Source organism: Coregonus clupeaformis, unplaced genomic scaffold (assembly GCF_020615455.1).
Source record: "Coregonus clupeaformis isolate EN_2021a unplaced genomic scaffold, ASM2061545v1 scaf0429, whole genome shotgun sequence".
NCBI lineage: Eukaryota > Metazoa > Chordata > Actinopteri > Salmoniformes > Salmonidae > Coregonus > Coregonus clupeaformis.
In genome coordinates, this window is record NW_025533884.1 from 101,514 (window position 1) to 123,456 (window position 21,943).

Consider the following 21,943-nt stretch of genomic DNA (forward strand, 5'->3'; position numbering starts at 1 on the left):
GTGTGTGTGTGTGTATATATGTGCGTGCTCACGTGTGTGTGTGTGTGTGTGTGTGTGAAGGAAGCACAGTTAGTCATGTGTAAGATAATGAGGGTGGAAATTAATGATCTGGTGGTGACATCACAATGTGGCATTGCACCACCCGTGAGGACACGTCAAGTCAAGATGACTTACAGGCCCGTTCACAGCGACATCATGCTGTCATGGTTCAATTGACCATATCGAATCCCCCTGGCTTAAAGGCAGCTTGTGTCATGCAGTGCACATTGCATGATTGATATCACAAATGTTTTTCAAATTACATAATTATATACTAATGTGGGAGGGACAAGCTAAAGCTAGTGCTCTTAGCTGTTCATGAGCAACATAAGACTGAAAAGCTACATCAACAGTCACATGACATTTATTTTAATAAAACACAATGTGTAGTCCTATGACCATATATTTGTTGAATCCTGAATATCAAACCTAAAGAATGTCAAACAAAGTATGCATTTTATTTTGTCGTTTTTGAAACATTGAAATCAGTAGATGAGGTCAAATGAATACGATACAACACTCAAACTGTTTCGCACGACCAGACACAAACAAGAGGCTCTTTTAAAGATATCTGTATTGTGGGATTCAAATAATATTTCAGCACAGAGGAGCAACAGTATGAGACAAAATTGTCACCGAACATAAAAGTACAAAATAGAATCAATAAATAAATCAAATATATACCATATAAATGTAATAGCTATGTGGTGGCTATGTTTATTATTTAGTTTTCAATCTTTTTGAATCTGTAGCTTGGTATTACAACCTTTTCTCTAAAACATTTAGAACGGTGAAGGAGTCAATACTCAAAATACTGTAATAGGTTTTATAATTAGATAAACTCAACTATGCACACATGAGTTTGTTGCCATGCTAAGTCGAACAACTACATGTCTTTATCCACACTATACAGTTAGAGCATTAAAGCGGTTCTGGACGTAAACATTTTGTGCTGAGAATAAAATACTTTGCAACTATGCATGGTATTTCTTAACATGACTCTCAAAAATGTACATAATGAACAAAAAGGCCATACATGGAACAATCCGCCTCCATTGGGGGAAAATAAGAGTTTGCTTTGAAATAAATACAGAAAAGTCTCAATTATTTCAAGACGTCACTTATAGCCGTCACCCTCGTTGCTTCTGCAAATCTCTCCACTTCTCTTGATCATCCTCTCATTCTATCTCTTTGCACGTTCTTCCTCTCTCCGTCAGAATCATCGTTTTGACGTCTTCCATTGCCCCCTTAGCTGGACCGTCATCACTATTATCAACATCCATCTCATTCCTCAGTCTCCTTCTGCTCTTTCGCGTCCTCAGTCTGTCAGTCTGTCTGTGTTGGTTTGTTCTCCCCCGACGTACATGACGTGTGAGCAAAGGGAACGAGTGTTTCTATGAGTTCTATGATGTCACAGTGGGGTTTAAGGGGGGAGCTGATCTGTCAGCGGTACACTATGATGCGGTACTCTACGGTACGAGGGAAGCAGCAGAAGGCAGAGGGAGACAGGGACAGAGGGCATATGTGTACTTTACTACAACCATAGACATGTGTAGGGACAGTAATAGGGTGTAGTGTGACTGTGTGCTGGGGGGTGGGGGGGGGGGAGTGGAGGGTGGAGGTGTGTGGAGCAGCAGCTAGCAGCTTTGTGTTGTTTAGGTTCCAATGGGGTGGGGGTGGGGGGGACGACGACGACTCAGTCCTCTACTGGCTGGAGCGCATGGAGGCCAGGTGGTCACTGTGCTGGTTCTGGGCCTGGAACCGGAGCCTCTGCTTGTTAGACTTCTTCTTTGGTTCTTTGGGTCGGTGCTTCCCTGATCCTCCTGAAGCAGAAAGACAAGAAGGAGAAGAGAGCCTATTAGAAAAGCAGTGCATCAATGTAAAAAATGAACATTTATTCCATCCCTTTGGTGTCTCTCTAAAACCAGCTAATGCATACAGTTGAAGTCAGAAGTTAACATACACCTTAGCCAAATATATTTAAACTCAGTTTTTAACAATTCCTGACATTTAATCCTAGTAAAAATGCACTGTCTTAGGTCAGTTAGGATCACCACTTTATTTTAAGAATGTGAAATGTCAGAATAATAGTAGAGAAAATGATTTATTTCAGCTTTTATATCTTTCATCACATTCCCAGTGGGTCAGAAGTTTACATACACTCAATTAGTATTTGGTAGCATTGCCTTCAAATTGTTTAACTTGGGTCAAATGTTTCAGGTAGCCTTCCACAAGCTTCCCACAATGAGTTGGGTGAATTTTGGCTCATTCCTCCTGACAGAGCTGGTGTAACTGAGTCAGGTTTGTAGGCCTCCATGCTCGCACCCGCTTTTTCAGTTCTGCCCACAAATTTCCTAGAGGATTCAGGTAAGGGCTTTGTGATGGCCACTACAATACCTTGACTTTGTTATCCTTAAGCCATTTTGCCACAACTTTGGAAGTATGCTTGGGATCATTGTACATTTGGAAGACCCATTTGCGACCAAGCTTTAACTTCCTGACGATGGCATAGCTCTGCTGTCTTGAGATGTTGCTTCAATATATCCACATAATTTTCCTTCCTCATGATGCCATCTATTTTGTGAAGTGCACCAGTCCCTCCTGCAGCAAAGCACCCCCACAGCATGAAGCTGCCAACCCCGTGCTTCCCAGTTGGGATGGTATTCTTCGGCTTGCAAGTCCCCCTTTTTTCCTCTAAACATACAGTGGGGGAAAAAAGTATTTAGTCAGCCACAAATTGTGCAAGTTCTCCCACTTAAAAAGATGAGAGAGGCCTGTAATTTTCATCATAGGTACACGTCAACTATGACAGACAAAATGAGATTTTTTTTCTCCAGAAAATCACATTGTAGGATTTTTAATGAATTTATTTGCAAATTATGGTGGAAAATAAGTATTTGGTCAATAACAAAAGTTTCTCAATACTTTGTTATATACCCTTTGTTGGCAATGACACAGGTCAAACGTTTTCTGTAAGTCTTCACAAGGTTTTCACACACTGTTGCTGGTATTTTGGCCCATTCCTCCATGCAGATCTCCTCTAGAGCAGTAATGTTTTGGGGCTGTCTCTGGGCAACACAGACTTTCAACTCCCTCCAAAGATTTTCTATGGGGTTGAGATCTGGACACTGACTAGGCCACTCCAGGACCTTGAAATGCTTCTTACGAAGCCACTCCTTCGTTGCCCGGGCGGTGTGTTGGGATCATTGTCATGCTAAAAGACCCAGCCACGTTTCATCTTCAATGCCCTTGCTGATGGAAGGAGGTTTTCACTCAAAATCTCACGATACATGGCCCCATTCATTCTTTCCTTTACACGGATCAGTCGTCCTGGTCCCGTTGCAGAAAAACAGCCCCAAAGCATGATGTTTCCACCCCCATGCTTCACAGTAGGCATGGTGTTCTTTGGATGCAACTCAGCATTCTTTGTCCTCCAAACACGACGAGTTGAGTTTTTACCAAAAAGTTATATTTTGGTTTCATCTGACCATATGACATTCTCCCAATCCTCTTCTGGATCATCCAAATGCACTCTAGCAAACTTCAGACGGGCCTGGACATGTACTGGCTTAAGCAGGGGGACACGTCTGGCACTGCAGGATTTGAGTCCCTGGCGGCTTAGTGTGTTACTGATGGTAGGCTTTGTTACTTTGGTCCCAGCTCTCTGCAGGTCATTCACTAGGTCCCCCCTGTGTGGTTCTGGGATTTTTGCTCACCGTTCTTGTGATCATTTTGACCCCACGGGGTGAGATCTTGCGTGGAGCCCCAGATCGAGGGAGATTATCAGTGGTCTTGTATGTCTTCCATTTCCTAATAATTGCTCCCACAGTTGATTTCTTCAAACCAAGCTGCTTACCTATTGCAGATGCAGTCTTCCCAGCCTGGTGCAGGTCTACAATTTTGTTTCTGGTGTCCTTTGACAGCTCTTTGGTCTTGGCCATAGTGGAGTTTGGAGTGTGACTGTTTGAGGTTGTGGACAGGTGTCTTTTATACTGATAACAAGTTCAAACAGGTGCCATTAATACAGGTAACGAGTGGAGGACAGTGGAGCCTCTTAAAGAAGAAGTTACAGCTCTGTGAGAGCCAGAAATCTTGCTTGTTTGTAGGTGACCAAATACTTATTTTCCACCATAATTTGCAAATAAATTCATTAAAAATCCTACAATGTGATTTTCTGGATTTCTTTTTCTCAATTTGTCTGTCATAGTTGACGTGTACCTATGATGAAAATTACAGGCCTCTCTCATCTTTTTAAGTGGGAGAACTTGCACAATTGGTGGCTGACTAAATACTTTTTTCCCCCACTGTAACAATGGTCATTATGGCCAAACAGTTCTATTTTTGTTTCATCAGAACTGAGGACATTTCTCAAAAAAGTACGATCTTTGTCCACATGTGCAGTTGCAAACCGTAGTCTGGCTTTTTTATGGAAGTTTTGGAGCAGTGGCTTCTTCCTTGCTGAGCGGCCTTTCAGGTTATGACGATATAGGACTCGTTTTACTGTGGATATAGATACTTTTGTACCTGTTTCCTCCAGCATCTTCACAAGGTCCTTTGCTGTTGTTCTGGGATTGATTTGCACTTTTCGCACCAAAGTAGGTTAATCTCTAAGAGACAGAACGTGTCTCCTTCCTGAGCGGTATGATGGCTGTGTGGTCCCATGGTGTTTATACTTGTGTACTATTGTTTGTACAGATGAACGTGGTACCTTCAGGCGTTTGGAAATTGTTCCCAAGGATGAACCGGACTTGTGGATGTCTACAATTTTTTTCTGAGGTCTTGGCTGATTTCTTTTGATTTTCCCATGATGTCAAGCAAAGAGGCACTGAGTTTGAAGGTAGGCCTTGAAATACATCCACAGGTACACCTCCAATTGACTCAAATGATGTCAATTAGCCTATCAGAAGCTTCTAAAGCCATAACATCGTTTTCTGGAATTTTCCAAGCTGTTTAAAGGCACAGTCAACTTAGTGTATGTAAACTTCTGACCCACTGGAATTGTGATACAGTGAATTATAAGTGAAATAATCTGTCTGTAAACAATTGTTGGAAAAATTACTTGTGTCATGCACAAAGTAGATGTCCTAACCGACTTGCCAAAACTATAGTTTGTTGACAAGACATTTGTGGAGTGGTTGAAAAACACGTTTTAATGACTCCAACCTAAGTGTATGTAAACTTCCGAGTTCAACTGTATATACCATATATCTTGGTCCCCTCCTTACCCACTCAAAACCAGCAGCGCTATGCCACTGGGCAGAGGGGTTGGCAGCAGGATTTTGCCCCTACCACCACCACCACCCAAAGCCAACCTTTATTCAGCCCCATCACTCTCTCTCTCTCTCTCGATCACTTCCACTCACTCTGCTAGGGTACACAGAGGGGAGAGAAGGGGAAATTGCATAACACTCTTTCCGAACTGGAAAGGTCCTCGTTCGCAAGCCCAGGGTTAATGTATCTTAATGTATCCCAGGTGTCATTGGTGTGGGCAAAGCATGTTGGGAATCTGTGCTAATGGAACCGTGTGTGGCGGTACCTCGGTAACCCTGGTTCGCTATGACAGAGGCTACTGAACCAAAAGGCAACAGTTTGGCTGCCAAAAGACACAAATAATATAATGAAGTGTGTGTGTGTGTGAGTGTGAGTGAGTGAGAGTGAGAGAGAGAGAGGAGAGAGAGAGAGAGAGAGAGAGAGAGAGAGAGAGAGAGAGAGAGAGAGAGAGAGAGAGAGAGAGAGAGAGAGAGAGAGAGAGAGAGAGAGAGAGAGAGAGAGAGAGAGAGAGAGAGAGAGAACTGATGGGGGCAAAATCCTATAGGTTGGCTTTGGGTGGTGGTGGGGGCAAAATCCTGCTGCCAACCCCTCTGCGCAGTGGCATAGCTCTGCTGGTTTTGAGTGGGTAACTGATCTGAAGAAAAATAAAATCTGATGGGGGAGAAACTAGAGTCAGGCGTGGATGATGAGATGCTATCTGGATCCTGATCTGGCACAGCAAGGCATGCTATGGTTCGCCGAGGGGGGAAAATACAGAAAAATGCTACATAAATGGATGTCTCAACGGTAGGTTTTCAAAACCTGGCTCCGTGTCCTATTATTGCACTTGTTCATGCCATTTCACTAAGGAAAATAAGGCTAAAGTGTGTAATATGTGGCAGAATTACAGTGGGGGTAAAAAGTATTTAGTCAGCCACCAATTGTGCAAGTTCTCCCACTTAAAAAGATGAGAGGCCTGTAATTTTCATCATAGGTACATGTCAACTATGACAGACGAATTGAGAATTTTTTTTCCAGAAAATCACATTGTAGGATTTTTAATGAATTTATTTGCAAATTATGGTGGAAAATAAGTATTTGGTCACCTACAAACAAGCAAGATTTCTGGCTCTCACAGACCTGTAACTTCTTCTTTAAGAGGCTCCTCTGTCCTCCACTCGTTACCTGTATTAATGGCACCTGTTTGAACTTGTTATCAGTATAAAAGACACCTGTCCACAACCTCAAACAGTCACACTCCAAACTCCACTATGGCCAAGACCAAAGAGCTGTCAAAGGACACCAGAAACAAAATTGTAGACCTGCACCAGGCTGGGAAGACTGAATCTGCAATAGGTAAGCAGCTTGGTTTGAAGAAATCAACTGTGGGAGCAATTATTAGGAAATGGAAGACATACAAGACCACTGATAATCTCCCTCGATCTGGGGCTCCACGCAAGATCTCATCCCGTGGGGTCAAAATGATCACAAGAACGGTGAGCAAAAATCCCAGAACCACACGGGGGACCTAGTGAATGACCTGCAGAGAGCTGGGACCAAAGTAACAAAGCCTACCATCAGTAACACACTAAGCCGCCAGGGACTCAAATCCTGCAGTGCCAGACGTGTCCCCCTGCTTAAGCCAGTACATGTCCAGGCCCGTCTGAAGTTTGCTAGAGTGCATTTGGATGATCCAGAAGAGGATTGGGAGAATGTCATATGGTCAGATGAAACCAAAATAGAACTTTTTGGTAAAAACTCAACTCGTCGTGTTTGGAGGACAAAGAATGCTGAGTTGCATCCAAAGAACACCATGCCTACTGTGAAGCATGGGGGTGGAAACATCATGCTTTGGGGCTGTTTTTCTGCAAAGGGACCAGGACGACTGATCCGTGTAAAGGAAAGAATGAATGGGGCCATGTATCGTGAGATTTTGAGTGAAAACCTCCTTCCATCAGCAAGGGCATTGAAGATGAAACGTGGCTGGGTCTTTCAGCATGACAATGATCCCAAACACACCGCCCGGGCAACGAAGGAGTGGCTTCGTGAGAAGCATTTCAAGGTCCTGGAGTGGCCTAGCCAGTCTCCAGATCTCAACCCCATAGAAAATCTTTGGAGGGAGTTGAAAGTCTGTGTTGCCCAGCGACAGCCCCAAAACATCACTGCTCTAGAGGAGATCTGCATGGAGGAATGGGCCAAAATACCAGCAACAGTGTGTGAAAACCTTGTGAAGACTTACAGAAAACGTTTGACCTGTGTCATTGCCAACAAAGGGTATATAACAAAGTATTGAGAAACTTTTGTTATTGACCAAATACTTATTTTCCACCATAATTTGCAAATAAATTCATTAAAAATCCTACAATGTGATTTTCTGGATTTTTTTTCCTCATTTTGTCTGTCATAGTTGACATGTACCTATGATGAAAATTACAGGCCTCTCTCATCTTTTTAAGTGGGAGAACTTGCACAATTGGTGGCTGACTAAATACTTTTTTCCCCCACTGTACCTCTAATTGCCTTCTTATATGGCCTGGCCAAACGCCGGCCATTTAAAGCCGCCCAAAAAAAGTCTGGTTCAATTGAACATCTCAGCACCACACTGTAAAATATATTAGAAAATATTATTTCCTATCAATAGAGACACGCTTGAGGAAACGAGATATAAAAAAATATATTTTAACGAGAGCAATGTTACAGTTGCACATATACAGTGGGGAGAACAAGTATTTGATACACTGCCGATTTTGCAGGTTTTCCTACTTACAAAGCATGTAGAGGTCTGTAATTTTTATCATAGGTACACTTCAACTGTGAGAGACGGAATCGAAAACAAAAATCCAGAAAATCACATTGTATGATTTTTAAGTAATTAATTTGCATTATATTGCATGACATAAGTATTTGATCACCTACCAACCAGTAAGAATTCCGGCTCTCACAGACCTGTTAGTTTTTCTTTAAGAAGCCCTCCTGTTCTCCACTCATTACCTGTATTAACTGTACCTGTTTGAACTCGTTACCTGTATAAAAGACACCTGTCCACACACTCAATCAAACAGACTCCAACCTCTCCACAATGGCCAAGACCAGAGAGCTGTGTAAGGACATCAGGGATACAATTGTAGACCTGCACAAGGCTGGGATGGGCTACAGGACAATAGGCAAGCAGCTTGGTGAGAAGGCAACAACTGTTGGCGCAATTATTAGAAAATGGAAGAAGTTCAAGATGACGGTCAATCACCCTCGGTCTGGGGCTCCATGCAAGATCTCACCTCGTGGGACATCAATGCTCATGAGGAAGGTGAGGGATCAGCCCAGAACTACACGGCAGGACCTGTCAGGACCACAGTCTCAAAGAAAACCATTAGTAACACACTACGCCGTCATGGATTAAAATCCTGCAGCGCACGCAAGGTCCCCCTGCTCAAGCCAGCGCATGTCCAGGCCCGTCTGAAGTTTGCCAATGACCATCTGGATGATCCAGAGGAGGAATGGGAGAAGGTCATGTGGTCTGATGAGACGAAAATAGAGCTTTTTGGTCTAAACTCCACTCGCCTTGTTTGGAGGAAGAAGAAGGATGAGTACAACCCCAAGAACACCATCCCAACCGTGAAGCATGGAGGTGGAAACATCATTCTTTGGGGATGCTTTTCTGCAAAGGGGACAGGACAACTGCACCGTATTGAGGGGAGGATGGATGGGGCCATGTATCGCGAGATCTTGGCCAACAACCTCCTTCCCTCAGTAAGAGCATTGAAGATGGGTCGTGGTTGGGTCTTCAAGCATGACAACGACCCGAAACACAAAGCTAGGGCAACTAAGGAGTGGCTCCGTAAGAAGCATCTCAAGGTCCTAGAGTGGCCTAGCCAGTCTCCAGACCTGAACCCAATAGAAAATCTTTGGAGGGAGCTGAAAGTCCGTATTGCCCAGCGACAGCCCCGAAACCTGAAGGATCTGGAGAAGGTCTGTATGGAGGAGTGGGCCAAAATCCCTGCTGCAGTGTGTGCAAACCTGGTCAAGACCTACAGGAAACGTATGATCTCTGTAATTGCAAACAAAGGTTTCTGTACCAAATATTACGTTCTGCTTTTCTGATGTATCAAATACTTATGTCATGCAATAAAATGCAAATTAATTACTTAAAAATCATACAATGTGATTTTCTGGATTTTTGTTTTAGATTCCGTCTCTCACAGTTGAAGTGTACCTATGATAGAAATTACAGACCTCTACATGCTTTGTAAGTAGGAAAACCTGCAAAATCGGCAGTGTATCAAATACTTGTTCTCCCCACTGTATCAAACAATTTCACTTCGACATTTCAGAGCCATTTCCTGCAATTAATTCAATCTAGCTTGCTATTTTTTGGTCACATCGGCCATTCCGAGGGTGAAAAAGAATCCCCTCTTCAGAGCATAAAGTCTTTAAAATCACATCTCATGGGGAAAACATACATCTTGCTCTAAACTTTCCATGACTTCCAATTGAAAAACATGAACAGCAAAGTTGCTATGCTTGTTTAGTAAATGTCGCTTTAGATGCTTTGGGTGAGTTACAGTATAGTTACGACTGTTAGTGCACGCATTAACACTCAATTCAATCTGGACCATAGGTTTATTTTCCTAATTGCCATTTAAAGAGGTCACTTCATAAACACGGCCTTCAATACAATCAACTCAAGACAAATTACATTCGATGACAATAAAGCACACATTGCTGTATTAAAAAGGCCTCCGTAGCTGGGCTAGGTCCATGTGGGCCATTCCTTGGAGCCATTAGAACAATATCCTGTCTTATAAATAAATAGGCTGTTTGCGTGTAGTGCGAGTTTGCGTGTAGTGCAAATAAATGTGTGAGATCTCACTTTAAGACCTACAGTATAGCTTTCCTGGATAGTCAAGAACACAGGACGGATATGATCCACACGGCTTTAAGATGTTTGTGAACTACATAACACTTCTCTTACAACACACACAAACATGATTCAAGCATGTTCTTGGAAAAACAAGGGATTACACATCTCCATGACATTATATAGACCATGATTCTATGTCACAGTACTGCTCATGTCATAAGATGTAAGTAAGTTGTGTAAGTAAGTCAAGGCTGCCTCCAGACCTGGGTCAAATACACACACTTAGTCAAACACATTCAAAAGCTTGAGCTGTGCTTCATTTGGTTTGCCCCAGTACAATGTAACCAATGGATAAAAAAAGAAGGAATAGTCCAAAAGTCCAAACTAAATCGAGCACCCCTCAAAGTATTACCTTGACATATTATGTATTTGTCCCAGGTCTGAGGTCATTATTATACTTCTCATATCTCAAAATATCTCATTTATTCCAGGACAATGTGAACTGTGAAAACCAAACAACTGGATTATCATCAGAGCTGTCCAAGTGAGCTGATGAACTTTTCTGTTTCTGTTTGACCACTGTGTCCATGAGAGCATGGACTACGCAGGGTTATATTTCATAACCAGAGTTCTCTAGCCTGACAGCTAGAGGGCAACCAATACCAAGAGAACTTAGATCTTCCCCTCTTTGGATCTGATATAAGGCTTGTGAGATGGCACATCATATCAGGGTCTGTCTCTTTCACATTGAGCATTTCCAAGGGCGTAACACAGAATGAATACACAAGGCCGTTATGATATCATATTTACAACCAATGTAATCACTTAAGATGATTATATGCAACCCAGAGTTTCGTAGAAGAAAAAAAAAAACGTTTAATTTAGCAGGAAAAAGATGATTAAGAAGTCAACTCGATTACTTTCCAAACAAGGAACAAATTCATAAATCTTTGAGCGAGAACAGATCATTTGTCTTGGAAGGAACAGAAATAATCAAATCATTTTTTCCTATTTTTGTTTTACCCCACACTGACCCAGAATTAAAACTTGCTGCCAAAATTGAAGAATGGCTTTCATTTCAGAAAATAATTTTACTATATTTTCTCCAATTTTCTTTTCAGTTTTGGCCACATTTCGCATCACTTCTGCAATCCTTAATTGCATAATGTTTGGGGTTTTTTTTGTAGATAAAATCTGCCAACTAAAGCTTTGCATGTGGATGGGTTCATAGAGTAAATTGAACAAAAAAACGAAACATTTATAAGCAATTCAAAATGTTTTGTAGTTTTGAATCAGAAGCTGTTGTGGTGGCAGAGGATGACCCCACCATTACCACTGTGTGTGTATTATAGACATGGTGTGTGTGTACATGAGTACAGTCGTGGTCAAAAGTTTTGAGAATGACACAAATATTAATTTTCACAAAGTCTGCTGCCTCAGTTTTTATGATGGCAATTTGCATATCCTCCAGAATGTTATGAAGAGTGATCAGATGAATTGCAATTAATTGCAAAGTCCCTCTTTGCCATGAAAATGAACTTAATCCCCAAAAAACATTTCCACTGCATTTCAGCCCTGCCACAAAAGGACCAGCTGACATCATGTCAGTGATTCTCTCGTTAACACATGTGAGAGTGTTGACGAGGACAAGGCTGGAGATCACTCTGTCATGCTGATTGAGTTAGAATAACAGACTAGAAGTTTTAAAAGGAGGGTGGTGCTTGAAATCATTGTTCTTCCTCTGTTAACCATGGTTACCTGCAAGGAAACACGTGCCGTCATCATTGCTTTGCACAAAAAGGGCTTCACAGGCATGGATATTGCTGCTAGTAAGATTGCACCTAAATCAACCATTTATCGAATCATCAAGAACTTCAAGGAGAGAGGTTCAATTGTTGTGAAGAAGGCGCCAGGGCGCCCAAGAAAGTCCAGCAAGCGCCAGGACCATCTCCTAAAGTTGATTCAGCTGCAGGATCGGGGCACCACCAGTGCAGAGTTTGCTCAGGAATGGCAGCAGGCAGGTGTGAGTGCATCTGCACGCACAGGGAGGCGAAGACTTTTGGAGGATGGTCTGGTGTCAAGAAGGGCAGCGAGGAAGCAACTTCTCTCCAGGAAAAACATCAGGGACAGACTGATATTCTGCAAAAGGTACAGGGATTGGACTGCTGAGGACTGGGGTAAAGTCATTTTCTCTGATGAATCCCCTTTCCGATTGTTTGGGAAAAAAGCTTGTCCGGAGAAGACAAGGTGAGCGCTACCATCAGTCCTGTGTCATGCCAACAGTAAAGCATCCTGAGACCATTCATGTGTGGGGTTGCTTCTCAGCCAAGGGAGTGGGCTCACTCACAATTTTGCCTAAGAACACAGCCATGAATAAAGAATGGTACCAACACATCCTCCGAGAGCAACTTCTCCCAACCATCCAAGAACAGTTTGGTGACGAACAAGGCCTTTTCCAGCATGATGGAGCACCTTGCCATAATGCAAAAGTGATAACTAAGTGGCTCGGGGAACAAAACATCGACATTTTGGGTCCATGGCCAGGAAACTCCCCAGACCTTAATCCCATTGAGAACTTGTGGTCAATCCTCAAGAGGCGGGTGGACAAACAAAAACCCACAAATTCAGACAAACTCCAAGCATTGATTATGCAAGAATGGCTGCCATCAGTCAGGATGTGGCCCAAAAGTTAATTGACAGCATGCAGGGCGGATTGTAGAGGTCTTGAAAAAGAAGGGTCAACACTGCAAATATTGACTCTTTGCATAAACTTAATGTAATTGTCAATAAAAGCTTTTGACACTTATGGAATGCTTGTAATTATACTTCAGTATACCATAGTAACATCTGACAAAAATATCTAAAAACACTGAAGCAGCAAACTTTGTGAAGACCAATACTTGTGTCATTCTCAAAACTTTTGACCACGACTGTATTTGTGCCTGTGTTTGAGTAAGCCCAATCTTGGTCTCACTGCAGGAGCCAGGTTTCTGAGTCTGGTTCTGGTAAAGTGCTTGCTACCTGAAGAAAGCCCTGGAGTGCGCTCCAAGCCTGTTTTGTGTGTGTTTGTCTAAAAGTAGGTGGGTGTGTACGCTCTTCCATATCAGCTCAAGGTCTTTGAGAAATGTCTCTTGGACCCTCTAATGTCACATACAATCTTATCAGCTGCCAAAGCACCTGGCAGAGGCAGATTAGACTTCCCTACATGCACTGGGGTGGGAGTTTCACCCTGACCTCTGCTGACCGGGACATTCCAGGACCAGTCCGGTTGAGATCCATATTTCTCTCTCTCTCTCTCTCTCTCTCTCTCTCTCTCTCTCTCTCTCTCTCTTCTCTCGGTGGTTGAGACATAGCTAGATATCCCAACAGGAATGCTGTGCTGTAGGTCTATTGTATAGTAACAATAACACGGCACTCTGAGTTGCGGTCCATTCAACTTGTCTAATTGAATCACAGGTAATCATTCAATAGCATTTTACACAGGGGAGAAAGATGGAGCCAAAACTCCCTTCATCCAATATCTTTCTTTTGGAGAACCAAATAAACCGGAGAAAATATATCCCTTACGATGAGTGAGTGTTTGAATTATGGAATAAATAATGTTAAATTTTTCCATAATTAGGTTAATGTTGTGTTCTTCCCGTTGCCAAGAATGGGCTCAGTTCAATGAGGACATTGACAAAAACAGACCTCGATAGAGAGAGAAAAGAACAAGGATGATTATTTCGATACGGACCTGGTGGCTGCCACTGTGGGAGTGTGTACCTGCATGCAAATCTATAATCACTGAGGCCATGACCACTGTGTGTGTGTGTGTGTGTGTGTGTGTGTGTGTGTGTGTGTGTACTGACTGACTGGCGGCATGGCCAAGTGACTTCATCCACCCAGTGCTCAGGCTCCAGCAGGCAGTGCACCAATCGAAGGCCTAATCTTATCCGCTCCGCTTGCGGTTGGAGGAAATCGATGGGCCCAACCTCGAGAAGGCATTAAGACGAACGGTAAATGGGTTCCTCCTCTGAAGTGAACCCTCTCCACTCCTTTTGTTACCTCATCCCGCCAGTAAACGCCGCCACCGTCCCGAGACCATCAATTAATATGTTTCTTAAGAGAAGGGGAGTTGAGGATAGGGGATCAAAACTATTCCGAAGAAGATTCTGGTGGATTTAGTACGGTAAAGCCGGAATTTTTGGAGGCTCATCTTCTTCATAAACATGCCAAAGCGAAAGCCATTATTTGTGAAGGAAGGAGGGGACTACTGGCGCCAGCGAGATTTGATTTCAGTGGCAGAAATTGGATTAGCAGCCATTAAAGGCCTCCTCACACATACATTTATAATTCCGTGAAGGGGAATGTATCTGTAGCCAGCTCCTCTCACTCACACCGATGAGCTCTTCTGTCTGGAAGAAGATACACTCCATGGACAGTATGTGTGTGTTAATATGTAAAATGGTAAGGACATATGGTGAGCCAAGGTCTACAGATGTTCACATGAAAAGATATGACCTAAAAGTGACAGAGAGTTTAGAGAGTGAGTAATAGAGAAGAGGGGGAAGAGGAGGAGGATGATAATGAAGAAAAGGAAGAACTTAGTGGGGGCTTTTGAGTGACAGTGTAGGCGAGCGAGAGGTAGGAAAGAGGGTGAGAGAAGGGGGAGAGAGAGACAGAGATGGAGAGAAATTTGAAAAAAGGGGAAATAGTTGGGAATTGGGAAAGATACACAGAGATGTGCCAGCGAAAAAAGAGAAAGAAAAAATGCCTCTGTCCAGAGAGGACAATCTTTTATGAGAACATGTCCATCTTGCCAACCGGATGACAAGAGCCTCTCTGCACAGCGTCATTTAGCCTAACAAGATTACTCTGAATCGTACTTTCTCTCTCGCTCACTCTTCTCTTTCTCATTCTCTTTCCCCCAGTGCTCTGCTTACAATCACCAATCCTGCTTAGCAGGGATGATTTAAAACATATGCATTCCGATTTAAAAAGCTAATGTTGGGATTAGGTGGGTCATTATTTTCTCATCTATGCGGCGGAGGCTCTGTCGGGAGATTAAGCAGCAGGTTAGTCCACCGGTCCCGCCTTTGAAGCTCCATTTCGCTGACAATAAGTCAAATCGAAAACCCAACTCAGAGATTAGCGTCTTTAGCGAGGAGAAGCCCCGGCAAAACATGCATGACTGACACAGTGATTAATCTGCCCGATGGGTAATATGGAGTTGGGTTTTTTCCTCCTTCGAGCTGCTGAATGACTGTGACAAAGACAATGGAACATTCCCCAGGAACGGTATCAGGAATGGTCCGATATCGAGGAATGGTCCAGTGTTGAGGGAAGGGCACTGTCTGACGATGAAAACATTCAGTGAACTTTCAGTCAACAGTTTCTGATCTGTCAACTCTGAGCAGGTATACTTTGCTAATGAGAGTGCTACCTGTAAATATTTGGTCAATATTTGGCTAACCGCTAACGCCACACCGCTAACTACCTTAATATAGTCAAGCCAGCAGACCAGGCCCCAATTTTGGAAATCAAAATTGGCAACCTCCGGAGAGTCACTCACAACTCTGCTCCCCTGAATGGTACCCCTCTCCAGGTTAAATTGGCGGTTGCTCACCAACTCTGGCTATACTTTATGGATGGCGTCACCACGGCAATGTCAGAGGGTCACGCAGAGTGCAGGCGTGATGACTAGGCTGCTGTGTCTGATAAGCCTGAAACTCAGAGAGAGCTGCACAACATCATCTGCGGTCTGCTATCTGAATCACACACACATCTGGGCCTAAATACATTGAGCTGCTGCCCTACAGAACCCTCGGAAAAGGAGGAATAATTTGCTTTAGTTAACTGTAATGAATGGCTAAACGTTGTGTTTCATTTCTGACGAGCAAAATAAAAAGCTCTGTCGTTATCAAAGGGGGCCCCCCTCGCCACTGTTTCTCCAGCATGGCCAATGGTGGGGATCTGTGTGTATGACTATGAGTGTGTGTGTGTGTACATGCTTGCTTGCATGCATGCGTGTATGTGTGCGTGTTTCTCAGTGTGTGTGGCTCCGCTAGTGTGTGTGCTGGTGCGAGCGGGTGTGTGTGTGAATGTTAGAGAGCTGTGGATAGCTGTTGCAAACCAGGGGGTGGTATAAAAGGGGACCGGGCATCCAATTAAAAGATCAAGGGGACTATGGGTGGAATATTACACATTTATCATCCTGGCTGGAATTATAGGGCAGATGTCAATTACGTTCCACTTCAGTCACATAGCAGAGGAGAGGGTGGGGCTGTCATTCTCATGCTTTCATTGTGGGGTGTCTTCCATAATCAGATCACAATATATTATTTGATCTCACTCATTCATTTAATTGAATCAATTTTATGTAAATATTTCTTGCATGCCTTAGAAAGGTGCCTTGGGGGGTAGAAACAGAATCATTGATCTTCGTTCCATCGCACAATTTACATATCAATTGTTAGATGCAGGGTAATTCCCTAATGAAATGAACCATTTTAAACAGGGAAACGTGGTTCTGACTTGGTTGCATTCTTGACTCTCCCTTTGTTTGGAGTAGAAGTACATTGATTGCCTCTGTGATTCATTATCTTACGCCATGCCATTAAACAGTAAAATCTAATAAAAACAGGACTTGGCAGTACATTTTTACACACTCTGCCTTTGCCTTTTAAAACCAGCCTTGGCACCCTTTAACTAAAGAGAATGAAGAACTCCCACTCCAGAGCACCCCAACTCTCTCCCTCCGTAAAACCCCACCTTCCCAGTCTTATCTGTACACTTTTAAAAGCACGCTCGCTAGCACCGAGAGAAAAAACATACGTAGTCCTGCCAAGGAGGTAACCTCCTCACACCAAGGATTAAACAAATTATTGGATGGAACATTTGTTTTTCATTTCAGGGTGGTGAAGATGCATTTCCTGCTGTCTGCTGGGGGTGTTGAGTGGGCCTGGGTCGTGGGCCGGGGCCCAAAGTGGGGAGCAGAGCAGGGAGGGGGCAGGCAATAAGTGTTCTGGGTGGAGGGGGGTTCTCTGGACCTCTGGACCCTTTTGTGGGGCCACAAGGAGGAGGGTTATTCTGCTAACGCTCACGGTTCTGTCTGGAAGACCTTTCCTAACATGCACACACACATAAATGGTGTAATATATACTGTACTCACACTATCATGAGTCCTGCTGAGTATGTACACTACCAGTCAAAAGTTTGGCCACACGTACCCATTCAAGGGTTTTTTATTTATTTTTTACTATTTTTTTACATTGTAGAATAATAGTGAAGATATCAAAACTATGAAATAACACAAATAGAATCATGTAGTAACCAAAAAAGTGTTAAACAAATCAAATATATTTTATATTTGAGATTATTCAAATAGCCACCCTTCGCCTTGATGACAGCTTTGCACACTCTTGGCATTCTCTCAACCAGCTTCATGAGGTAGTCACCTGGAATGCATTTCAAGTAACGGGTGTGCATTCTTAAAAGTTAGTTTGTGGAATTTCTTTCTTTCTTAATGCGTTTGAACCAATCAGTTGTGTTGTGACAAGGTAGGGGGGTAATACAGAAGATAGCCCTATTTGGTAAAAGGCCAAGTCCATATTATGGCAAGAACAGCTTAAATAATCAAGGAGAAACGACAGTCCATCATTACTTTAAGACAGGAAGGTCAGTCAATACGGAACATTTCAAGAACTTTGAACGTTTCTTCAAGTGCAGTCACAAAAACCATCAAGCGCTATGATGAAACTGGCTCTCATGAGGACTGCCACAGGAATGGAAGACCCAGAGTTACTTCTGCTGCAGAGGATAAGTTCATTAAAGTTACCAGCCTCAGAAATTGCAGCCCAAATAAATGCTTCAAGTCAGACACATCTCAACATCAACTGTTCAGAGGGGACTGTGTGAATCAGGCCTTCATGGTCGAATTGCTGTAAAGAAACCACTACTAAAGGACTCCAATAAGAAGAAGAGACCTGCTTGTGCCAAGAAACACGAGCAATGGACATTAGACCGGTGGAAATGTATCCTTTGGTCTGGAGTCCAAATTGTAGATTTCTGGTTCCAACCGCTGTGTCTTTGTGTGACGCGGTGTGGGTGAACGGATGATCTCTGCATGTGTGGTTTCCACCGTAAAGCATGGAGGAGGAAGTGTTATGGTTTGGGGGTGCTTTGCTGGTGACACTGTCTGTGATTTATTTAGAATTCAAGGCACACCTAACCAGCACGGCTACCACAGCATTCTGCAGCGATACGCCATCCCATCTGGTTTGGGCTTAGTGGGACTATCATTTGTTTTTCAACAGGACAATGACCCAATGCACCTCCAGGCTGTGTAAGGGCTATTTTACCATAAAGGAGAGTGATGGAGTGCTGCATCATATGACCTGGCCTCCAAAATCCCCCGACATCAACCCAATTGAGATGGTTTGGGATGAGTCGGATGGCAGAGTGAAGGAAAAGCAGCCAACAAGTGCTAAGCATATGTGGGAACTCCTTCAAGACTGTTGGAAAAGCATTCCAGGTGAAGCTGGTTGAGAGAATGCCAAGTGTGTAAAGCTGTCATCAAGGCAAAGGGTGGCTATTTGAAGAATCTCAAATATAACATATATTTTGATTTGTTTAACACTTTCTTGGTTACTACATGATTCCATATGTACTGTATGTGTAGTGCATACACAGGTACTGTATGTATAGTGCAAACACACACAAGCATGCATGCACCCACACCCACACACGATGGAGTGTATCCTCTTCCAGACAGAGGGGCTCACATACACTGAAATATCAAGGCTGTGTCAACAGTGCATCATACATACAGTACATATAGAACATCATGTCTGCATTGTGAGGATGCCAAGGGGCGACCCAGAGTCTGCCACACACAGCCTGTCTGTCTGGTGTCTGGGGCATGTGTGTGCGCTCTCCTCTCCCTGACTCCCTGGCCTACAACAGCCCCTCTGGGGGCCTGGGGGGCTTGGAGGGATCTAGGAGGAAATTGTCCGGCATGATTCACTGCTTTATACCTCATTTCTCCACCAAGTCCCTTCATCCCCTGCTCCTCTGGGAAAACGGAGTGGAGGAAATCCCCCCCCATGTCTGGACAAGGAGCACAATTGTCCCGTAAAGAGGAACTAGGCCCTAACGAAGAGGGAGCCATGCTAAGTCCGATGGGCTTAGACGCTAAACCAGAGAGAGGGGCTGTGGGGATCACGGCACAATCCCCATACTATAGCGGATGACAAGGGACTCAAGGATATAACCTTGTTTTTGTGTTTTTATCTTCTTGGATTGGGGTAACTCTGGACGGTTTTCACCCCATCTCCTTCGACAATGCACTCACAAAGCGTGAAAACACAACAAACCATTTTGTAAAAAGAGTTATTTTCGACTAGACAAAGTCTAATTTGAGCCTTGAGGTCTCAGTCTGTTTGATGTCCTAGCAGAGCTCCTGTTGTGTGTGTGTTTTCGTTAGAGACCCAGAGCAGTCAGTTCTCAGTAGTCCCTGATCCTCACTAAGGCCTGCGCTCGATCAGAAGCCTGTCAGACAGCTGAGTGAAGCTGACAGATCCTACAGATCCTGTATCATCCAGCTATAGGCTGCTGCTGTAGTCTCCTCTCCTCTCCTACCCAGGCACCAGCCATATCCCTGTCTGTCAATAATCCTCCAATACCCACTCACTCAAACACAAACAGGGGCTTTCCTGACGTCTTGACATATGGAAAACATTTGATGGGTTTGTTCTTTGGCCTCCTTTGATTACAGTGCAATTTCCATTTTGACGGCCGTTTCAGGGTCGAATAAGAGAGAGAGTTGTGTATTTCAGGTAACAACATCCTTCCAGAGAGGTATGACGGTTGCTCATAGTGACTCGTGATCCCATTCAAGCTCAATACCCAGTCTCAAGGCCCAGTGAGGTGGGGTTATGATCCCAAAGCCTGCCACCAATTAAGCAAACTAGGTGCACTTTACAGGGGATTTAAAACGTCAACCATAGGGCACCTGGGATTGGTCAAACTCCCCTTTGAGTAATTCACATAGAAGTCTGAGAGGTTGGATGAGCCATAGAAGAATCTATGGTTTCTCAAGTTTTTCCCTTTTGTATACACACAATCACATTTCAAATAAAATCTAATCAAATTTGATTTGTCACATGCACCGAATACAACAGATGCAGACCTTACCGTGAAACGCCAACTTACAAGCCCTTAACCAACAATCTAGTTTTAAGAAAATAAGAGTTAAGAAAATATTTACTAAATAAACTAAAGTAAAAAAAAGTAACACAATAAAATAACAATAACGAGGCTATATACAGGGGGTACCGGTAAGCTCTTTTCGGTCATAAGAGACGGTTGCAGAAACATTGTGTACAAAATAAGTTACAAACAATGTGAAAAAACACACAAAATAGCACATTTGGTTTGGAGCCTGTAAAACGGCAGCCACCCTCTCACCTCAGCCATGTAATAAAACACGTATTACAGTTACAGACAGGCCAAACTGTTGCTGTCTCCTCAGAGCCCATGGCACATTGCTTTCGTGTGTTGAGTTGAGTACAACCTTTATGAGTGGGCCTCTACTTAAGTGCTCTGCTTCTCCTTCCCTGTATTTGTCTGTGTTCACAAACATTGACACACACACACATGTATGCTCGCACACACACACACAAAGACACTGAGCAGCATCTGGCAGGCCTGTACTTGTTGCTTTGTTGTGTCTGTGTGTCTGTTCCCTGGGTCCAAGCTCCTGGACATGAGTGGGTCAAAAGCCACAGCCTCTCTCTGTGAATCATCAGGCTCTAATTAAAAGCTGTGATGTCTCTATAAAGACCAGGCCCGCCAGAGATGGATGGAGTGAGGGAGGGAGGGCAGGGGGGAGAGAGAGCGAGAGAGAGAGAGAGAGAGAGAGAGAGAGAGAGAGAGAGAGAGAGAGAGAGAGAGAGAGAGAGAGAGAGAGAGAGAGAGAGAGAGAGAGAGAGAGAGAGAGAGAGAAAGAGAGAGAGAAAGAGAGAGAGAGAGAGAGAGAGAGAGAGAGGGAGACAGAGAGAGAGAGAGAGAGACACAGAGAGAAGGGGGAGTAAGAGAGAGAGAGAGAAAGAGGGGAGAGAGAGAGAGAGAGAGAGAGAGAGAGAGAGAGAGAGAGAGAGACAGAGAGGGGGGGGAGTAAGAGAGAGAGAGAAAGAGGGGAGAGAATGGGAGGGGGGAGGTAGAGGGGCTTCTGGTGGCTGAGCCAGTACAACTGTGTCCCAGATGTTCCCAGCCGGCCCCCTTCCCTTCTCCTCCCTTCTCCTTACAGCCAGCACACTCAAGGGGACGCAGGCACACCGATGTTCCCCTCGAAAATGTGCGCCACTACCACCATGCCAAAATGTCATCCTGTGTTGTGTGCACTGCACATTCTCTGTCATTCCGATTGGCTTTATCATATAGTGCTTGCATGTGTGTGTGTTTGCATGTGCGTTAATACGTGTGTGTGTGTGTGTGTTGGTATGCTATGTGTGGTCTGTATGTGGAGATGAAAGTGTGTGCGGGCCACAGTCAGAGAGCTGGAGGTCTGGTAGGCAGAGCTGCAGCCCGGGCAGGGGCCACACTGGGGCCTTCAGGGCCCTCACAGGGGCCATGGAGAAGGTTACTTACATTTGAACTCATGGGGGGGGGCGCTAGAGAGCGTGCTATGGAGTAGACGTGCATTGCTAGAGCTCCGCTCAATTTTGAAACAAATTAATATTTATCTTAACCTCTCACAACCTATAACTTCAAACAAATATGACAAAGGGAAAAGGCAACAAAAAAGGGGGCGCT

At 43.8% G+C, this 21,943-nt stretch overlaps 1 protein-coding gene across 1 annotated transcript in view; it reads right to left on the reverse strand.

Annotated features, from left to right (window-relative positions):
* Positions 1 to 1,645: 1,645 nt before the first annotated feature.
* LOC121561934 (R-spondin-2-like) overlaps positions 1,646 to 21,943 on the reverse strand; it is a 104,083-nt gene continuing 83,785 nt past the window's right edge. Inside the window, exon 6 of the mRNA XM_045215361.1 lies at positions 1,646 to 1,862. Within this exon, the coding sequence (XP_045071296.1) occupies positions 1,744 to 1,862 (119 nt within the window). The 3' untranslated portion in view covers positions 1,646 to 1,743. The remainder of the gene's footprint in view (positions 1,863 to 21,943) is intronic.